Below are 16,011 nucleotides of genomic sequence, written 5' to 3'. Positions count from 1 at the left end.
GTTTACTTTGAGGACACCGCAGAGAGGAATGTGCAGTGTAAGTCCAAATAGTATTAGAGACATGAAGACCAGGAAAATAATAGTTTACAATAGTTAACTAATTTCAATTCTTTGAATTCAGCTCATGGACATAGTAGATGATGACAGAGAACCGTTTGATCCACTTAGTTGTCTGTACCTGCATTGCCCATTACTTGTTATTTCCCTTATCACCACCCTCAGCACTAGGGAGATTTCCCAGTTAGCAGACTACTTGAAGACGGTCACTCTTCTTTTTTGCTCTGAACTATGGAGTGTAAGCCAGTTCTCCTCATACCTGTGCTAGGTAAGCTAAGTTACCTGCAACAACAATTTCAACATAAAGCTCAAGTAATAAACATCCGGACTCAAAAGACTAAGAACTTTATTTTCTTACAACACTTAAAACTGTCATATTATACCACAAATTTATGTACACTCTTATTTACATAGAAACATGCAAAATATCTGCCTCCAAATATTTAAACACAAAGAGGAAAAATTTAATTCCTACAGTTATCAAACACAATGCAGACTGTATTCATTAGGGCATATTTTCTTGTGCATATCATTCTTCAAACCTCTGCCCTTCTATGCATAAGACAATAAAAGCAAAGGTAGGTGGAATTTAAAGCGGGGAAACAGGCAGAAGGGCACAACGCAATATGCAAGCTGATTTTTCAAAGCAAACAGCTAAAATAGAGAGCAAAATCCAGATCACAAAGTGCATCAGTCCCAATTAATTCTCTTATGAAAAACAAAGTCTTAGTGCAGTGCTGGTGCCAGCCAGGAAATGTCCCCAGCAAACCTGATTGTCATTAAACACAATTAAGAGAAAAGGAGGAGTCCTGAAACTTTAAACATACATTTAAAGTATTCACCCCCCCCCCCCCCCATGAGTCTTCTAGGATACTTAAAAATAGGTAAGAGTTGAAGACTAAAGAAAATGTCCAGTTCTTAATTCAATTTAACAGTAAGTTTTGAGACATCTGCAAGTTCTCTTGCTTAGCTGGATGTACTGGTGCCAGCCCATTCCTGTAACAGGCAGCCTGGGCTTATCTACCTTAACCCTGAGCAAGGGAATCTCAGGCTATGCCCAATTCCAAATACATCCATGATCAAGATCCAGCAGAGACCAGGAGTTTATTGGCACCACTCTCGCTTTTCGCTTGCATTCATTTGAAGGGTTTTTAGTTACCTAAGAAAATTCCCTTCTGAAATAAGAAGATGAAAGTGGTGTTCAAAAAAGCAGTCCCACTCTTTAAAAAGAAAAAGGGGATCTTAACATGTTAGCTTCCAGAAGAAAAGAGAAAATGTCAAAACCTAGATACATACACTTTATTTGGCCTCTAAAATTGAAAACTGTTAGCTGAATTCTCTTGGATGGTTTGTGTAAACGTTAGATTGCTTGTCTTTTCATGGCAAAGGGCTACCTCCCCATGCCTGATTGCTGGTGTTAAGTTGCTAGTTTTTGTTCCAGTGTCCCCTAATGGATAGGTCTGCTGAAAATGTAGAGAAAGGCACAGCAGAGGTAACTGACCAAGATGCTAGCCTTTATTTTGTTGCTGTAGTTCCTGTGGTTTCTTTTTAAATCAGTGATTCCCAAATTATTTCTTTCAGAACCAAGAGAAGATCCAGCACCAAAAAAAGAAATTCCAGCAATAAGCTGTAAAAATAAAATGGAACAGGAGAGCTTGATTCTAGATAGTTCACACAGTTTGAATGCTGAGAAATTCTACATGACAAAAGCCCATAGCTGCTTTTGTGATAACCAGAACTGTGCACACTTGGTAGACTCCATTACTTTCCATTCTGCTTACTAGAAGCAGTGTGCCAAGGAGAGATTCCTCAGCAGAGGGACAGGCAACTGTACCCATCAATTTGGTTTTCAAGTTAGTCACAATAAATATTCACTGGAATACATCTGCATACATTTGGCCTATGAGCCAGGTTAAATGTGCATATTTTGATTAGCCTGAAAACCAGACCGCCTACCCCTCATGCACATCTTCCAATATCCACTAATAAGTTTAACCCTTCACTTTACACTTTTGTACAGAAAATTAAAGTGACTATGCTCTTGCTAACTCTCTCTATATACCTGAGTTTTTTTTTGTTTAACACGAACACCTGTGAAGTATAGTAATTCAAAATTCAACATAATACACTACACCCAAGTACCCAGGTTAAATAAGAACCTTTGTTCTCAGAAATATCAATGACTTCTTTTTTAATTAAATTTTTGAACAATTCTGTTAACAAACCATAAACTTTGCAATTAACATATCATTATAGCAAAGAACCTGAACCTTCCTTAAAAATATTTAAGGCCCATTTAAAGACCCATCTTTTCTCCAAGACATTTCCTTAATAAATTACTGGGCATACAGGTCCCTAGTGCAGCTGGACAGATATTGTTAATGACTGGTCTCTAGTGTGACTGTCTCTTGTCCTCTGAGTGTATGGCATTGCTTTCCTGTTTTCATTTTTTGGGGGGTTTCTTTAATTGTAGCTTTGACTTACATGCTAAAAAAAAGCGATTCATCAAATTCTAATAAACATACCGAACGTATTGAGAAAAACCTGTCCACAAAGAACAGAAATCAACGATTCAATGGCAGTCTTAACTTCCTAAATAGTGATGATAAATCATCTTTGCTTTATAAAGGGCAATTCTATAACAGTGCACCTGCAGTTACACGCAACTTGTGTGTGTAAACACAGCAAAACGTGCCATTTTCATGTGCAAGCACCTTAAGCACTATTCCATAAGGGGCATACACGTGGGTGGAGCATAGATGTGTGGGTGTGTCTTCTGTAAGTTGTGTACGCTGCTGCCTGCACTTAGGCACTTGCTATATGTTTGATGTAAATGGGCGTGTCTACGTTTAAGAAACACCACTGTGGACTTATGTTAATAAGGAGCTCTGATGTTGTTATAGGACAGGGTCCTTACTGCACTGCTTTGGGGTGCGTACATCTATACCCTAATAATGCAGAACAAGCAATGAATGTGCAGCTATTTAAGCAACCTGGCAAAATATGGAAACTCTTCTAAGCAGTGGTTCCCAAACTTGGATATCCTGAAAACCTGACTGGCTGGGGGATACCACAGGACAGGTTTGTGAACCACTAGGCTAAAAGGGACATGTGATACTTCCCAAAAAGCACAGGGCAATGACACTGCCACAGCCACTCTTGTTAGTCAGGACACAGCTACAGTAGACTAATAGTTACACATCTGGGCAAACAGTCCTGGCACAAGATTATGCTCTAGTGCTTTCAACCAATTTCATCAGCAGATCTTGATCCTATGTTTGGAAACTGGCAACAGAAAGAAAACTTTTGAGCCCTGTGGCAAGACCTCAATGAGCAGAAGATACTGAAAGCACTGCGCTTCTATATTATGGCAGCATAGACAGAGGTTGGTAATATTGTTATTACTGAGCCAGAAATGAGAAGGGCAATTTTCAAAGCCATTTACCTGTTTGAAAAGTGCCATCCTCTGCTCAGCTGAAAGCTACTACTACTTATCATTTCTATAGCGCTACAAGGCATAAGCAGCGCTGTACAACACACACAAAAAGACAGTCAAAGCATGTCAAGGATTCCACTGAAGGAAAGTGGGGGGGGGGGGCAGGGTAGGGGAATAATGTCTGGAGAGTGGATTATTGAATCTACACTTATTATTGTTCAGCAAAGTTCTGCCTGCAGAAGTCTGCAGTAGAGAGCTGCATGGAAAAGGGGATTGTGGGAATCCCATGAGAACGGAAGAAATTACTGTGGGATTCCTGCAGGATTGTAGTCAAAATCTCTGGTGACTCCAGAATGAGGCTTGGAATGCACTGAGAGAGGCAATTAGAGCACCAGAATGAGGCTTGGAATGTACAGAGAGAGAGGCAGCTGACTGAGGCTTGGAACACTCATTGGTTGAATAGTGAATACCATCCAAAAAAACATTGACTCCTGTGGGTACAGGTGGAGGAGATTAATTATGGGGATGGAATGGGTCTTAGAGAGTACAGATGGGTATGTGTTAGATTCCACTGCGCGGCCGCATTGCTGATCTGCAAGGGCAGGCTTCTAGATGGAATGTTGCTAGTGGAGGAGTAGCCTAGTGGTTAGTGCAGTGGAACATGGGATGTTGTTACTATTTGAGATTCTGGAATGTTGCTATTACTTGAGATTCTACATGGAATGTTGCTACTATTGGAGATTCTGTTGCTACTATTTGAGATTCTACATGGAATATTGCTATTCCACTAGCAACATTCCATTTTTAGATTGTGAGCTCTTTGAGCAGGGACTGTCTTTTTTGTGTATGGTGTACAGCGCTGCGTATGCCTTGTAGCGCTATAGAAATGATAAATAGTAGTAGTAGTACTCCCTTTGTTAGACAAGTCTGTAGTATATTTAGCAAATCTTTTAAGTGCAGTAAATTTTTAAAGTTACTGGGTGGTAATTGCGAAGCCTTTTGAGAGTGTTCCCAGCATCTACCCATACAGTTATTGCAAAACAAAAAATATGGAAAACGTTCTGCATTATCTGCTGCATTAACATTTAATGTGTGGTGAGCTACTGTGAGTTAACTGCAAGGTGCAGTCCTCACCCATTCCTGTATTATGCAGCTACTGCAGGAATTAGCATGCACTACATGTCAAGATGCTGCATTGTTAGCATGTCTGTGTGTTAAAGGTGTATGCTTATTTCCATACTAAGTCACATTCAGTGCTGGTACCCAGATAACTAACCAGGCATAGTTAGGACTGCATTATGGGGTGAATTCTATACATGGCTCCGAAAAAAGTGCTATTCTATAAGCTGCGCTTAAAGTTAGGTGCTATTGAGCAGCATTTCACTAGAGCGATTAGGGGAGGTTGCCTTCTTAGCCCTTAGTGGTTTTTATCCCCCCATTAAAAGCCAAACTGGCAAGGCATACCAGTCTCTGTGACAGTGCTGAGGAAATGATAAAAAGGTCTCACCTGCTATTTTTCTTTCCTTTACTCCCAACAGATCAGTCCAGAACTTTCGGGTTACAGACATAGCTCACAAGTTCTGGACTGATCTGTTGGCAATGTAAAGGAAGTAAGTTTATATCTGTAAATTTGATATATAACCCTATTTGCAAACAAGTCAGAGTGGTTTACAATATATAAATGGCAAAGATAAACATATATGTGTTGTGCTTTCAACCCAAGGACATTTTTGGCATTTTTTTTCTAAAATTGATATTTATACCACTCAAGGTTGATGCATAAATGTCCATTTCTTCTGCATTTTAGAACAGCCTCTGCATCACCAGATTCTAAAATGCTAGTGAAACTTGAGATATCCTGACCTGAATGTTTCCATTCTGATCTCTATGTCCTGTCTAAAATAGGGCTTACTTATGTATAGGTGCTGATTTTATAATGTCACTATTTACAAGTGTATAAGTTGTGGAACACACAGACTTGAAGAGAGGCATGTTCTGGGTATGGCTTGCATGATCCAAAGAAAAATAAAGATGGCATTTATATCTGCTCTGAGAAAGCATAACTCCACTTATGACTGAGGGGGCAATTGTGCTTACTTCTGTAATATCGTACCACCATGTCAAAAATATTTCACTTGCCTTTTTAATTGACTACTTTGTTCATGTAGTTTAGTGAAAACTGGCAATTAACACGTATGTGCTAGCACATACACATGTATGGTGGAAGCTTTACACTTACATGTGTAAAGCCTTGCATGATGCTGTTTTTATTAACGTTGCTTTCTAACATGGCTGTGATGCTGCTGAATGTGCAGCAAATACTTGTGTATTTCCTGGAATCCTTATTTATACTTGACAGAAGACTTCATGTTCAGCAGTGCAAGAAAAACAATGACTTATAGAAAAATAAAGGAAACCTTTTTCAGATTTGGTTTTATCCCAGGGTAAGCAACTTGGGATTGTGACTTGCCAGAGATATTGCTCACTATCATTCCTCTAGCAAAGCAAGCTTGTGACCGAGTTAAAACAAAGTGGATCAAGGGGGATTTGATAGATCAGGTGAACATCTCTGCCTGCCCTGGGATAAGAAGGGTGAAGTCTGGGGGAGGGGTGAGGTTAATGATTTTTTTTTTTTTTTTTTAAGTCAGACAGGGAGAGGGCTACCAATGAATTCCGTTAGGAACTGCAGGAGTTATCTTGGTTTGGGACACGAGGGAGTATTTTGGTGGGGCACAAATTTGGTCAAAAAAAGGGGTGAGTTCAGGGCTATGTACCCCTTTGGGAATATTTGGTTGGGGGGGGGGGGGGGAAGAGAGCGACAGGAATATCAAAATGGCACTAGTAGGCATATAAGTCTACTGATGCTATCAAGGGAAATGAAATGTACCTCTTAGGGCACTGTCAAATTTCAAAAGAATAATGTGGATCATGAATTTTCCTGTCATTTGCATAATTCCATTTTAATATTGAGTTGTTTTGCATATATTTTTCAGGTGAGACATATCATTAATATTTTACTTGTATTAAAAGCTAACTTTGATTTGTGATATTGGCAATGCTTAATATTGCACAAAAATGTTTTACTATATGTTAAATACCAAATTATCACTGCTTGGTAAGCAGGCCCCTTAAAAGGTAAAGATCTCTTTTCTGCAATCAATGCAAACTATCTTTAGAACCAAATCCAACATGGAACCCAAATTGTCGCTTTGCTGATTTCACAGTCTTTTCCTCTTCACCTCATACCTACTTTCTACTCTGTCAGAGAGCAAATGTTTGATATCACCTGCTAAAGAGCAGAACAAAGTTGCCTCTAATTTAACCAGTATCACCTGTCAATAGCAGAATTAAGTAGTTCTAGACTATCTGACTCATGACCTTTATAAACACTGAGTTTCCCCTTGATTTTTCTAAACTGAATTTAGTATGAGATGACATAGTACATTTCGCCCTTGTTATTTTACTTAAGCACTTTTAACTATACATGAGCCTATCTGCATATTTTCAGTTTCTAGGATCTATGCCCGAGGGAAAACTCTGCTTACAATGTCAAAGGGCAACATTATACCCTTGTTCCAAAAGGATCATAACCGATCACAATATTCCTCTTTACTTCATCTTTGGTTTCTATTCTGTTTTCCAAGTATTGTAGGGCCTGTCTAATATAAATAACCCCTCCCCCACTTTGCTAATAGACCATATCATTCTGAAGACTAGACATTGCTATATTCTGAAGTATGTTTTGGTAAGGATCAGCATGCTGGAATTAATCTTTTTAACTAATGAATCTTCAAATATTCCTCTGGAGATAAAAGTCACTGTGCCTGCTTCCCTTTTGTTGCTCCTATTTTCCCATCCGTATTCTCCTATTTAGCTGCTTTCATTACTGTATTTGTTAATTTTCTATAATTATTATATCCTGCTGTATTATGTTCTGATGTATTAACTTTGTTAGCCACATTGAGCCCGCACAAGCTGGGAAAATGTGGGATACAAGTGAACCAAATAAATAAATAAATAAATAAATGTTGGTGTCAGATTTCTTCCAGCTTTTCTCAATGGCATAGTCTTCATGGATTCAATGGGGCAATCCCAGAGCAAAGCTTTGACAACGCTGCCTCACTGTGTGTACTCGCGAGATATTAAGGCTACCTGTGTGTGGCTGTTTCTTTAGCATACTCAAAATGAACAATAAAATACAAAGCTGTTTTTGCTGCAGTCAATTATCCAACATTACTTGCGATCCTGTGTAGGCAGCTCTCCTTAATAAAAAGGAGTGGCCTAGTGGTTAGGGTGGTGGACTTTGGTCCTGGGGAACTGAGGAACTGAGTTTGATTCCCACTTCAGGCACAGGCAGCTCCTTGTGACTCTGGGCAAGTCACTTAACCCTCCATTGCCCCATGTAAGCCGCACTGAGCCTGCCATGAGTGGGAAAGCGCGGGGTACAAATGTAACAAAAAAAAATTGTCTGCATCTAATTATCGCTATTATCTCAGCATTACTGAAGGTGAGACCAGGCTGCTGGCATCGGCATTTAAAAAGGAGATAGACCAGCTTTTAAACTAGAAATGGGCGGAAGGCAGACAGTCGCTCAAAAGCGCATGGTTCGGGATAAGGTATCTTTCAAAGATATCACCAAAACAGGGAAGATAGGGTATCCTGATAGTGAGGTTGCAAAAGAGATCATACTAGATCAGGTGTCCTTACATAAAAATAAAAATCAGACAAAAGATTGCAAATTAATACTGTCAAGTACTGAGCATGATGTAAATAGGAACAAACATAGTTTGAAATGTCTATATGCGAATGCCAGGAGCCTAAGAAATAAGATGGGAGAGTTAGAATATATTGCACTAAATGAAAAATTAGATAAAATAGGCATCTCTGAGACCCAGTGGAAGGAGGATAACCAGTGGGACACTGTCATACCAGGGTACAAATTATATCGTAGTCATAGGGTGGATTGAATTGGTGGAGGGGTAGCATTGTATATTAACGAGAGCCTTGAATGAAATAGATTGAAAATTCTGCAGGAAACAAAACACTTATTGGAATCACTGTGGATTGAAATTCCATGTGTAAAGGGAAAAAGGATAGTGATAGGAGTGTACTACCGTCAGCCTGGCCAGGATGAACAGATGGATGCAGAAATGTTAAAGGAAATTAGGGACACAAACAAACTGGGCAACACAATAATAATGGGTGATTTCAATTACCCTGATATTGACTGGGTAAATGTAACATCGGGGCGTGCTGGGGAGGTAAAATTCCTTGATGAAACCAAGGACTGTTTTATGGAGCAGCTGGTACAGGAGCCGAAGAGAGAAGGAAAAATTATAGACCAAGTCCTTAGTGGAGCGGGAGGTAATGATGCTGGTGCCGCTTGATAACAGTGATCATAATATGATCGGATTTGATATTAGCTTTGAAGTAAGTATACATAGGAAATCAAATACGTTAGCGTTTAACTTTAAAAAAGCAGACTATGATAAAATGAGAAGAACAGTGAAAAAAAATTAGAGGAGCGGCTGCGAGGGTCAAAAATTTACATCAGGCATGGATGCTGTTCAAAAACACCATTCTGGAAGCCCAGGCCAAATATATTCCGCGTATTAAGAAAGGAGGACCGAAGACCAAACGACAGCCGGCATGGTTAAAAAGTGAGGTGAAGGAAGGTATTGGAGCTAAAAGAAAATCCTTCAGAAAATGGAAAAATGAACCAACTGAAAATAATAAGAAACAGCATAAGGAATGTCAAGTCAAATGCAAAGCGCTGATAAGGAACACTAAGAGGGACTTTGAAAAAAAAAGATTGCGTTGGAGGCAAAAACACACAGTAAAAACTTTTTTAGGTATATTAAAAGCAGGAAGCCGACAAAAGAATCGGTTGAACTGCTATTTGACCGAGGAGTAAAAGGGGCAATCAGGGAAGATAAAGCCATAGCAGAGAGATTAAATGAATTCTTTGCTTCGGTCTTCACCGAGGAAGATTTGGGTGAGATACTGGTGCCAGAAATGGTATTCGAAGCTGACGAGTCAGAGAAACTTAATGAATTCTCTGTAAACCTGGAGGATGTAATGGGGCAGTTCTACAAACTGAAGAGTAGCAAATCTCCAGGACCAGATGGTATTCATTCCATTGTACTGACAGAACTGAAAAATGAACTTTCGGAACTATTGTTAGTAATATGTAATTTATCCTTAAAATCGAGCATGGTACCGGAAGATTGGAGGGTGGCCAATGTAACGCCGATTTTTAAAAAAGGTTCCAGAGGAGATCTGGGAAATTGAGTCTGACGTCGGTGTCAGTCAAAATGGTAGAGACTATTATAAAGAACAAAATTACAGAGCATATTCAAAAGCAAGGATTAATGAGACAAAGTCAACATGGATTTAGTGAAGGGAAATCTTGCATTACCAATCTGCTACATTTCTTTGAAGGGGTGAACAAATGTGGATAAAGGTGAGCCAGTTGATATTGTGTATCTGGATTTTCAGAAGGCATTTGACAAAGAACCTCATGAAAGACTCCAAAGGAAACTGGAGAGTCAAGGGATAGGAGGTAGTGCTCTATTGTGGATTAAAAACTGGTTACAAGATAGAAAACAGAGAGTAGGGTTAAATGGTCAGTATTCTCAATGGAAAAGGGTAGTTAGTGGGGTTCCCCAGGGATCTGTGCTGGGACCACTGCTTTTTAACATATTTATAAATGACCTAGAGATGGGAGTACCTAGTGAGGTAATTAAATTTGCTGATGACACAAAGTTATTCAAAGTCGTTAATTCGCGGGAGGATTGTAAAAAATTACAAGAGGACCTTACGAAACTGGGTGTCCTAAATGGCAGATGACTTTTAACGTGAGCAAGTGCAAAGTGATGCATGTGGGAAAGAGGAACCCGAATTATAGCTACGTCATGCAAGGTTCCACGTTAGAAGTGACAGACCAAGAAAGGGATCTAGGTGTCGTCGTTGATGATATGTTGAAATCTTCTGCTCAGTGTGCTCCTGCGGCTAAGAAAGCAAATAGAATGTTAGGTACTATTAGGAAAGGAATGGAAAACAAAAATGATGTTACAATGCCTTTGTATCATTCCATGGTGCGACCGCACCCCGAATACTGTGTTCAATTCTGGTCGCCGCATCTCAAGAAAGATATAGTGGAATTAGAAAAGGTGCAGAGAAGGGCGTCGAAAATGATAAAGGGAATGGGACGGCTTCCCTAAAAGGAAAAGCTAAAGCAGCTAGGGCTCTTCAGCTTGGAGAAAAGGTGGCTGAGGGGAGATATGATAGAGGTCTATAAAATAATGAGTTAAGTTGAACGGGTAGATGTGAAGCTTCTGTTTATGCTTTCCAAAAATACTAGGACTAGGGGGCATGCGAAGATGCTACAATGTAGTAAATTTAAAACGAATCAGAGAAAATTTTTCTTCACTCAACGTGTAATTAAACTCTGGAATTTGCTGCCAGAGAATGTGGTAAAGGCGGTTAGCTTAGTGGAGTTTAAAAAAGGGTTGGACGGCTTCCTAAACGAAAAGTCCATAGACCATTATTAAATGGACTTGGGGAAAATCCACTGCTTATTTCTGGGATAAGCAGCATAAAATGTATTGAATGTTTTGGGGATCTTGCCAGGTATTTGTGACCTGGATTGGCCACTGTTGGAAAAAGGATGCTGTGCTTGATGGACCTTTGGTCTTTCCCAGTATGGCAATACTTATGTACTAAGGGGGATGCCTAGTCTGGGCTATTACATTGCAATTTTATACTGTCAGTGAGCAACTTATGCTTCAGTTCCATATTAATTATAGTTCAAACTAGAATACAACTGGGTTTTCTGCACTGTATCTGCATTATAGTCGTGTGCCATATTTTGCTAAAAGTATCATAGTGTTGCAGTATACTCCATTTTCAAAACCTCACTGCCTGGACAGACTAACATCTCTAGCAGATGAAAAGTCTCTCTTCTGTGACCTCAGTTTTCATCTCTAAGCACAAGATCTATGTCTGTAAAGACGAGGGGGGCCTTGTTTCAATTTATAGCCTATCATAAAGGATTTGAGCTATTTTCCTTCCACCCAATTAAACATAGAGAGGTCAACATTCAGCAGTATGTCCACTCTTTTAGGTGTCAGTTCTATAAGTGGGTACCTGCCTGTAGCGCCATGATGCTGTGTGAGTACTCAAATTCTGTTACACCAGGCACTGGCGTGTCTTACATTTAGACACCCGTAGTTACATCAGCCTTAGGGCTGGTATAGCTGAGCATGCCTAAATGCAACAAAGGCCCACATAATTTATAATATTCTATAAATTGTGTGTGTAACTGGGAGACACACCCATGCTCTGCCCATGTGTATGCTCCTCTTGAATTTACATGCTATAGCACTTACTTGTTCCCTTATAGAATACACATGTGCTACTTTTTGACACCTATATATGCACAAAGGGGCATATGTCTAGCCTAAATGTTTAAAGTTATTCACTTGCTCAGTGGCACTATCTGTATGTGTTCACTTTAAAAATTCATATTTAACTTTAAACATTTAGGCTAGATGTTTATATTTAAACCTGCTATTTGTGGGAGGGGAAGCGTGTCAAGATGGCGTCGAGAGCGGACGCTATGTAAGTTAGCTCCAGCAAGTCCTGCCAAAAAATTTGTTTTCCTCTTTTAAAATGCCTCATTCAAAATGAAAGGGAACTTTACGAGTAGTTCCCCCACCTACCGTGATGTCCACACCGGCATGACCAGGACTTTCTCAAACGGTAACTGGGGCGGATTCCTTACCGAGAGGACCCGGTGAAGCGATTCCCTTGCTGGAAACTGAAACATCTTTATCCCCCCGCCGCTCTCTATAATTCCTCCGTGCCCAGCAGAGATAGCGAGCCGAGAGGTGAACCCAACGGACACCGGAAGTGTGGCTGTTGGCGGACCCAGTGGTGTGCCCGGCTCAGCACAAACATCTATGTTTGCGGGAAAGGTACCGGAGGTTAGCCTTGGAAAGATTTGGCTGAAATTACTAGAAATGGATAAGACTTTGCAACAATCTTCAGGAGCGGTAAAAGCTTTAAATTCTAAAATTCAAGAATTGAAAGACTCAATTGAAACAGTTAAATAAGATTTTTCCTCGAAAATAAGAGAGTTTGCAAAATGAGATGGTACAAACATGTGAATTTAAAGCAACAGTGGTAAAAGATAATATGGACATACGAAGGAAGATTGAATAGAGAAATCATAATAGAAGATTAAATCTCCGTCTGCTAAATTTTCCTAAACTTTTGGGGATATCCCCATTAGATTTATTTACTAGATTCCTCAAAGAAAATTTAAATTATCTGCAAGAAGCTATACCACCTTTAAATAAAATATATTTTATACCGAATACAATTAAAAAAGCAGATGGAGAAAGAATTGACAATGTGGGTAACGAAATTGATGTGGACAATATTACAGCAATTTTGGAACAATCATTGGATAACGTTACTGAAAGAGCGACGCTGATTGCTTCTTTTGTTTTCCAACAAGATTTGAATTCAATCATGAGACTTTATTTTAAATCAGCGAATCATAATTTTGGAGGTGAAAAAATTTGGCTTTACCCAGATGTGACAAAAGTAACTCAACAACGGAGGAAAATTTTTCTTTCTATGAAGTCAAAGACACTGGAGATAGGAGGATCTTTCCTCTTAGCATATCCTCCTTGCAAGTGTATAATAAGGTTAAATCAAACAAAATACGTATTTTATATGCCTGAACAGCTTAAATCTTTTTTAGACTCAAAACAACGATAGAGACTTGGAATATATAATGAGAATAACGACACCATATTTTCTATCAATGTTTGTATAATAATTGAAATCTTCACTAATTCCTAACCCCCCCTTCCTATATTAGGGGTCTAATGAAGCCAGTACAAGCTATAGTAAAGTTATTGTTTGAAAGATTATGTTAACCTTTCTATGTTTATTTTCCCTTTTGGCTGTATTTTACTTAACAGAAGATAGCTGTTTAAGTTTTGAAAAATTAATAAAAATGATAAATCATAAACCTGCTATTTGCCCATCAGCGCTTCAATGGATAAGCTATACATTTAGCTGCTAAAATTTGCCTCAGAATGCATACATTTACAGCATCCTATCTCAGACCACACCCCTTTTCCATACAGGTAGATTTGGCCCTTCATTTTTTATGAGGGCACTTATTTTATATATAGGTAACACAGGTACTCCTGCCTTTACAAAATAAACTCTCAGAAGCAGCCCCACGAGCACACAAATTCAAATGCATAAATTTACACCTGCTCCAAAGTTGGTGTAAATATGTGCAATTGTTCAATGCATTTTCTAAACTCTACAGACTCACACCGCACCAAATCAATGCTCCGGAGAATGGCTGTATGTAGAGCATGTAAAAGCAGGCACACTCTTTTTACATGTATATGCAGGCATGACATTTTATAGACGCCCTTTAAAGCATTTAAATAGGGTTTATATGTGGAAAAGAGCTTTATAAAATTATCTCTATAAAATAGCCAAATTTAGCCATAGAATCATTGGAGATTTTTAAAAGTATTTATACAGTTAGCGTTACCGCTGGCTACTTAAATGCTTTTGAATTGAAAAAATGATGGATGTTCTAGTTGTAGCTGGCACCGTAACAAGAAGAGAAAGCTTAATTATTATATTTGTTCAGATCAGGAACGATCTAGTGGTAAAACAGTAATTACAATGGGCGGGATAAACTGGATGGAAGAAATACCTGCCTATAGAAAAGCCTATGGGACAATTAAACCCCCTCCATAATCTCCATTTACAATACCAATATCCTATCTGAAAACAGCCAGGATTCAGAAGGTGGAAGCAAAGAAAGGAATGGGAAGAAAAACATTATTTTACATGGTTTCCCCTAACTCTAAAATAACAGGTAGGTTTAGGAAATAAGAGCTTCAACAAGCACTGCTGTTCGTTTTCTACAGGTAACAAAATATGTGTAACAAGGTACACATGTTAGTTACTGGTACACAAACATTACCAACCACTCTGCTCACATAACATCTCCTGCAATGCAATACATTGCATTTCTCACTCGATTTGAAAAGTTAATTCATGTGCCATGGAAGCAGTTGAAGAATTGCACCATAAAAACATCAGCACAATAGCAGTGATCTGCAGTTTATAATCAGAGGTAGTAAAGAAAAGCAAAATGTTAAAGCAAAATGAGCAACAAAGCAAAATACAGGTTGCATGCTGAAAGCCCTGTGGCCATGTCATGTCACGGTCTCCAAAACAAGATGGAAGTTTGAATTGCAGACCTCACAAAACTAAGCAGAAAATGCAACAAAACACAGTGCCGTCTGTTGTAATAATGATGTCAGAGTGAAAATGCTCCGGTTTCCAATAGAACCAACTTTCTGTGATACTGGGATCCATGGCAGTTTTTCCAAATTTGCCTTTAAAAAAATATATTTTAAATCCATAGACTTGAACTGATCAAAAGCAACCAACCAATGCTCCTCCACTTAAGGAACAATTATCCTTCATTATCAAACAAAATTTCATGTAGATAGTAGCTATCCATGTCTGAGCTGGGGACCAACTGGCATGGTAACCATTTAATGTACATTTGCAATCATTATTTTTCTACAGGCATCAGTGTAACCCTCCTCTTCCTTAAAGTGCAAAAAACATGGCTCATTGGGGATCTCCGCAGGAAGCCAGAGCAGGAGCCATCCTCCGGCTACACACGGCTTCTCCAAGCGAAAGAAGAACGTGGATCTGTGCTTGTGCTTCTAGGCTCACTCAGATGTGGCATCCTCAGTTGGCAAACTGCTGATAAAAGGCAAGCTTAACCCTTTCGATGTGATGGCAGAGTTTAATGGCTGGGCCCAGTTTCAAGTCCATACACTCCTGGACAGTGGGCAGGGTCAGTAGAAGAAGTGCTTGACCATCTATTTCCTGTTAATACACACATACATTAAAGGCAAGATTTGAAGCACTCCAATGAAAGAGTTTATTATAATCCAAATCTTTCTCAATTGCTAAATTAGAAGCACAGCGGCACTTGCTTATTGAAGAATAACATGTGATTAACTTTACCATTAAGAAAAATTTATCTGGGACCCAAAGGTATTTATCTGGCGTTAATAAGATAAATATACTGGTGACACCTGCATGCTTTCATCTTCAGTAAATATAGAATCTCTTCACATTTTACATTTGTTTTTATACCAAATTGTACCAATTTATACCAAATTGAAAAGATGAAAAAAAAAATAATACAAAGCTCTAAAAGCAAGTACACAAAGTTATTTTAAGCTACACAATCCTTAAAAAAAAAAAAGGAAAATCATGTTTTCATCTGTCATTTTAGCAGGTTTTCTCAAAGTGCAGTAAAAGGCAATCTTTTACTGCACCTTGATTTACTATGGGATTCAGCAATCTGTGGTTATCTCAGTCTCGCAGGTTGCTGAATCCCATGGTAAAAGAACAACACTGCTTATGAACCACCTCGCAAGCCACAT

General features: G+C 38.9%; 1 protein-coding gene across 1 annotated transcript in view; it reads right to left on the bottom strand.

Moving 5' to 3' along the window:
- Window positions 1-14,095: 14,095 nt before the first annotated feature.
- Window positions 14,096-16,011, bottom strand: part of SFMBT1 (Scm like with four mbt domains 1) — a 255,005-nt gene continuing 253,089 nt past the window's right edge. Inside the window, exon 21 of the mRNA XM_030205994.1 lies at window positions 14,096-15,445. Within this exon, the coding sequence (XP_030061854.1) occupies window positions 15,305-15,445 (141 nt within the window). The 3' untranslated portion in view covers window positions 14,096-15,304. The remainder of the gene's footprint in view (window positions 15,446-16,011) is intronic.

This window comes from Microcaecilia unicolor, chromosome 6 (genome assembly GCF_901765095.1).
Source record: "Microcaecilia unicolor chromosome 6, aMicUni1.1, whole genome shotgun sequence".
Classification (NCBI taxonomy): Eukaryota; Metazoa; Chordata; class Amphibia; order Gymnophiona; family Siphonopidae; genus Microcaecilia; species Microcaecilia unicolor.
Note: the sequence above shows the minus strand (reverse complement) of the source record. Positions and strands in the feature narration are given on the sequence as shown.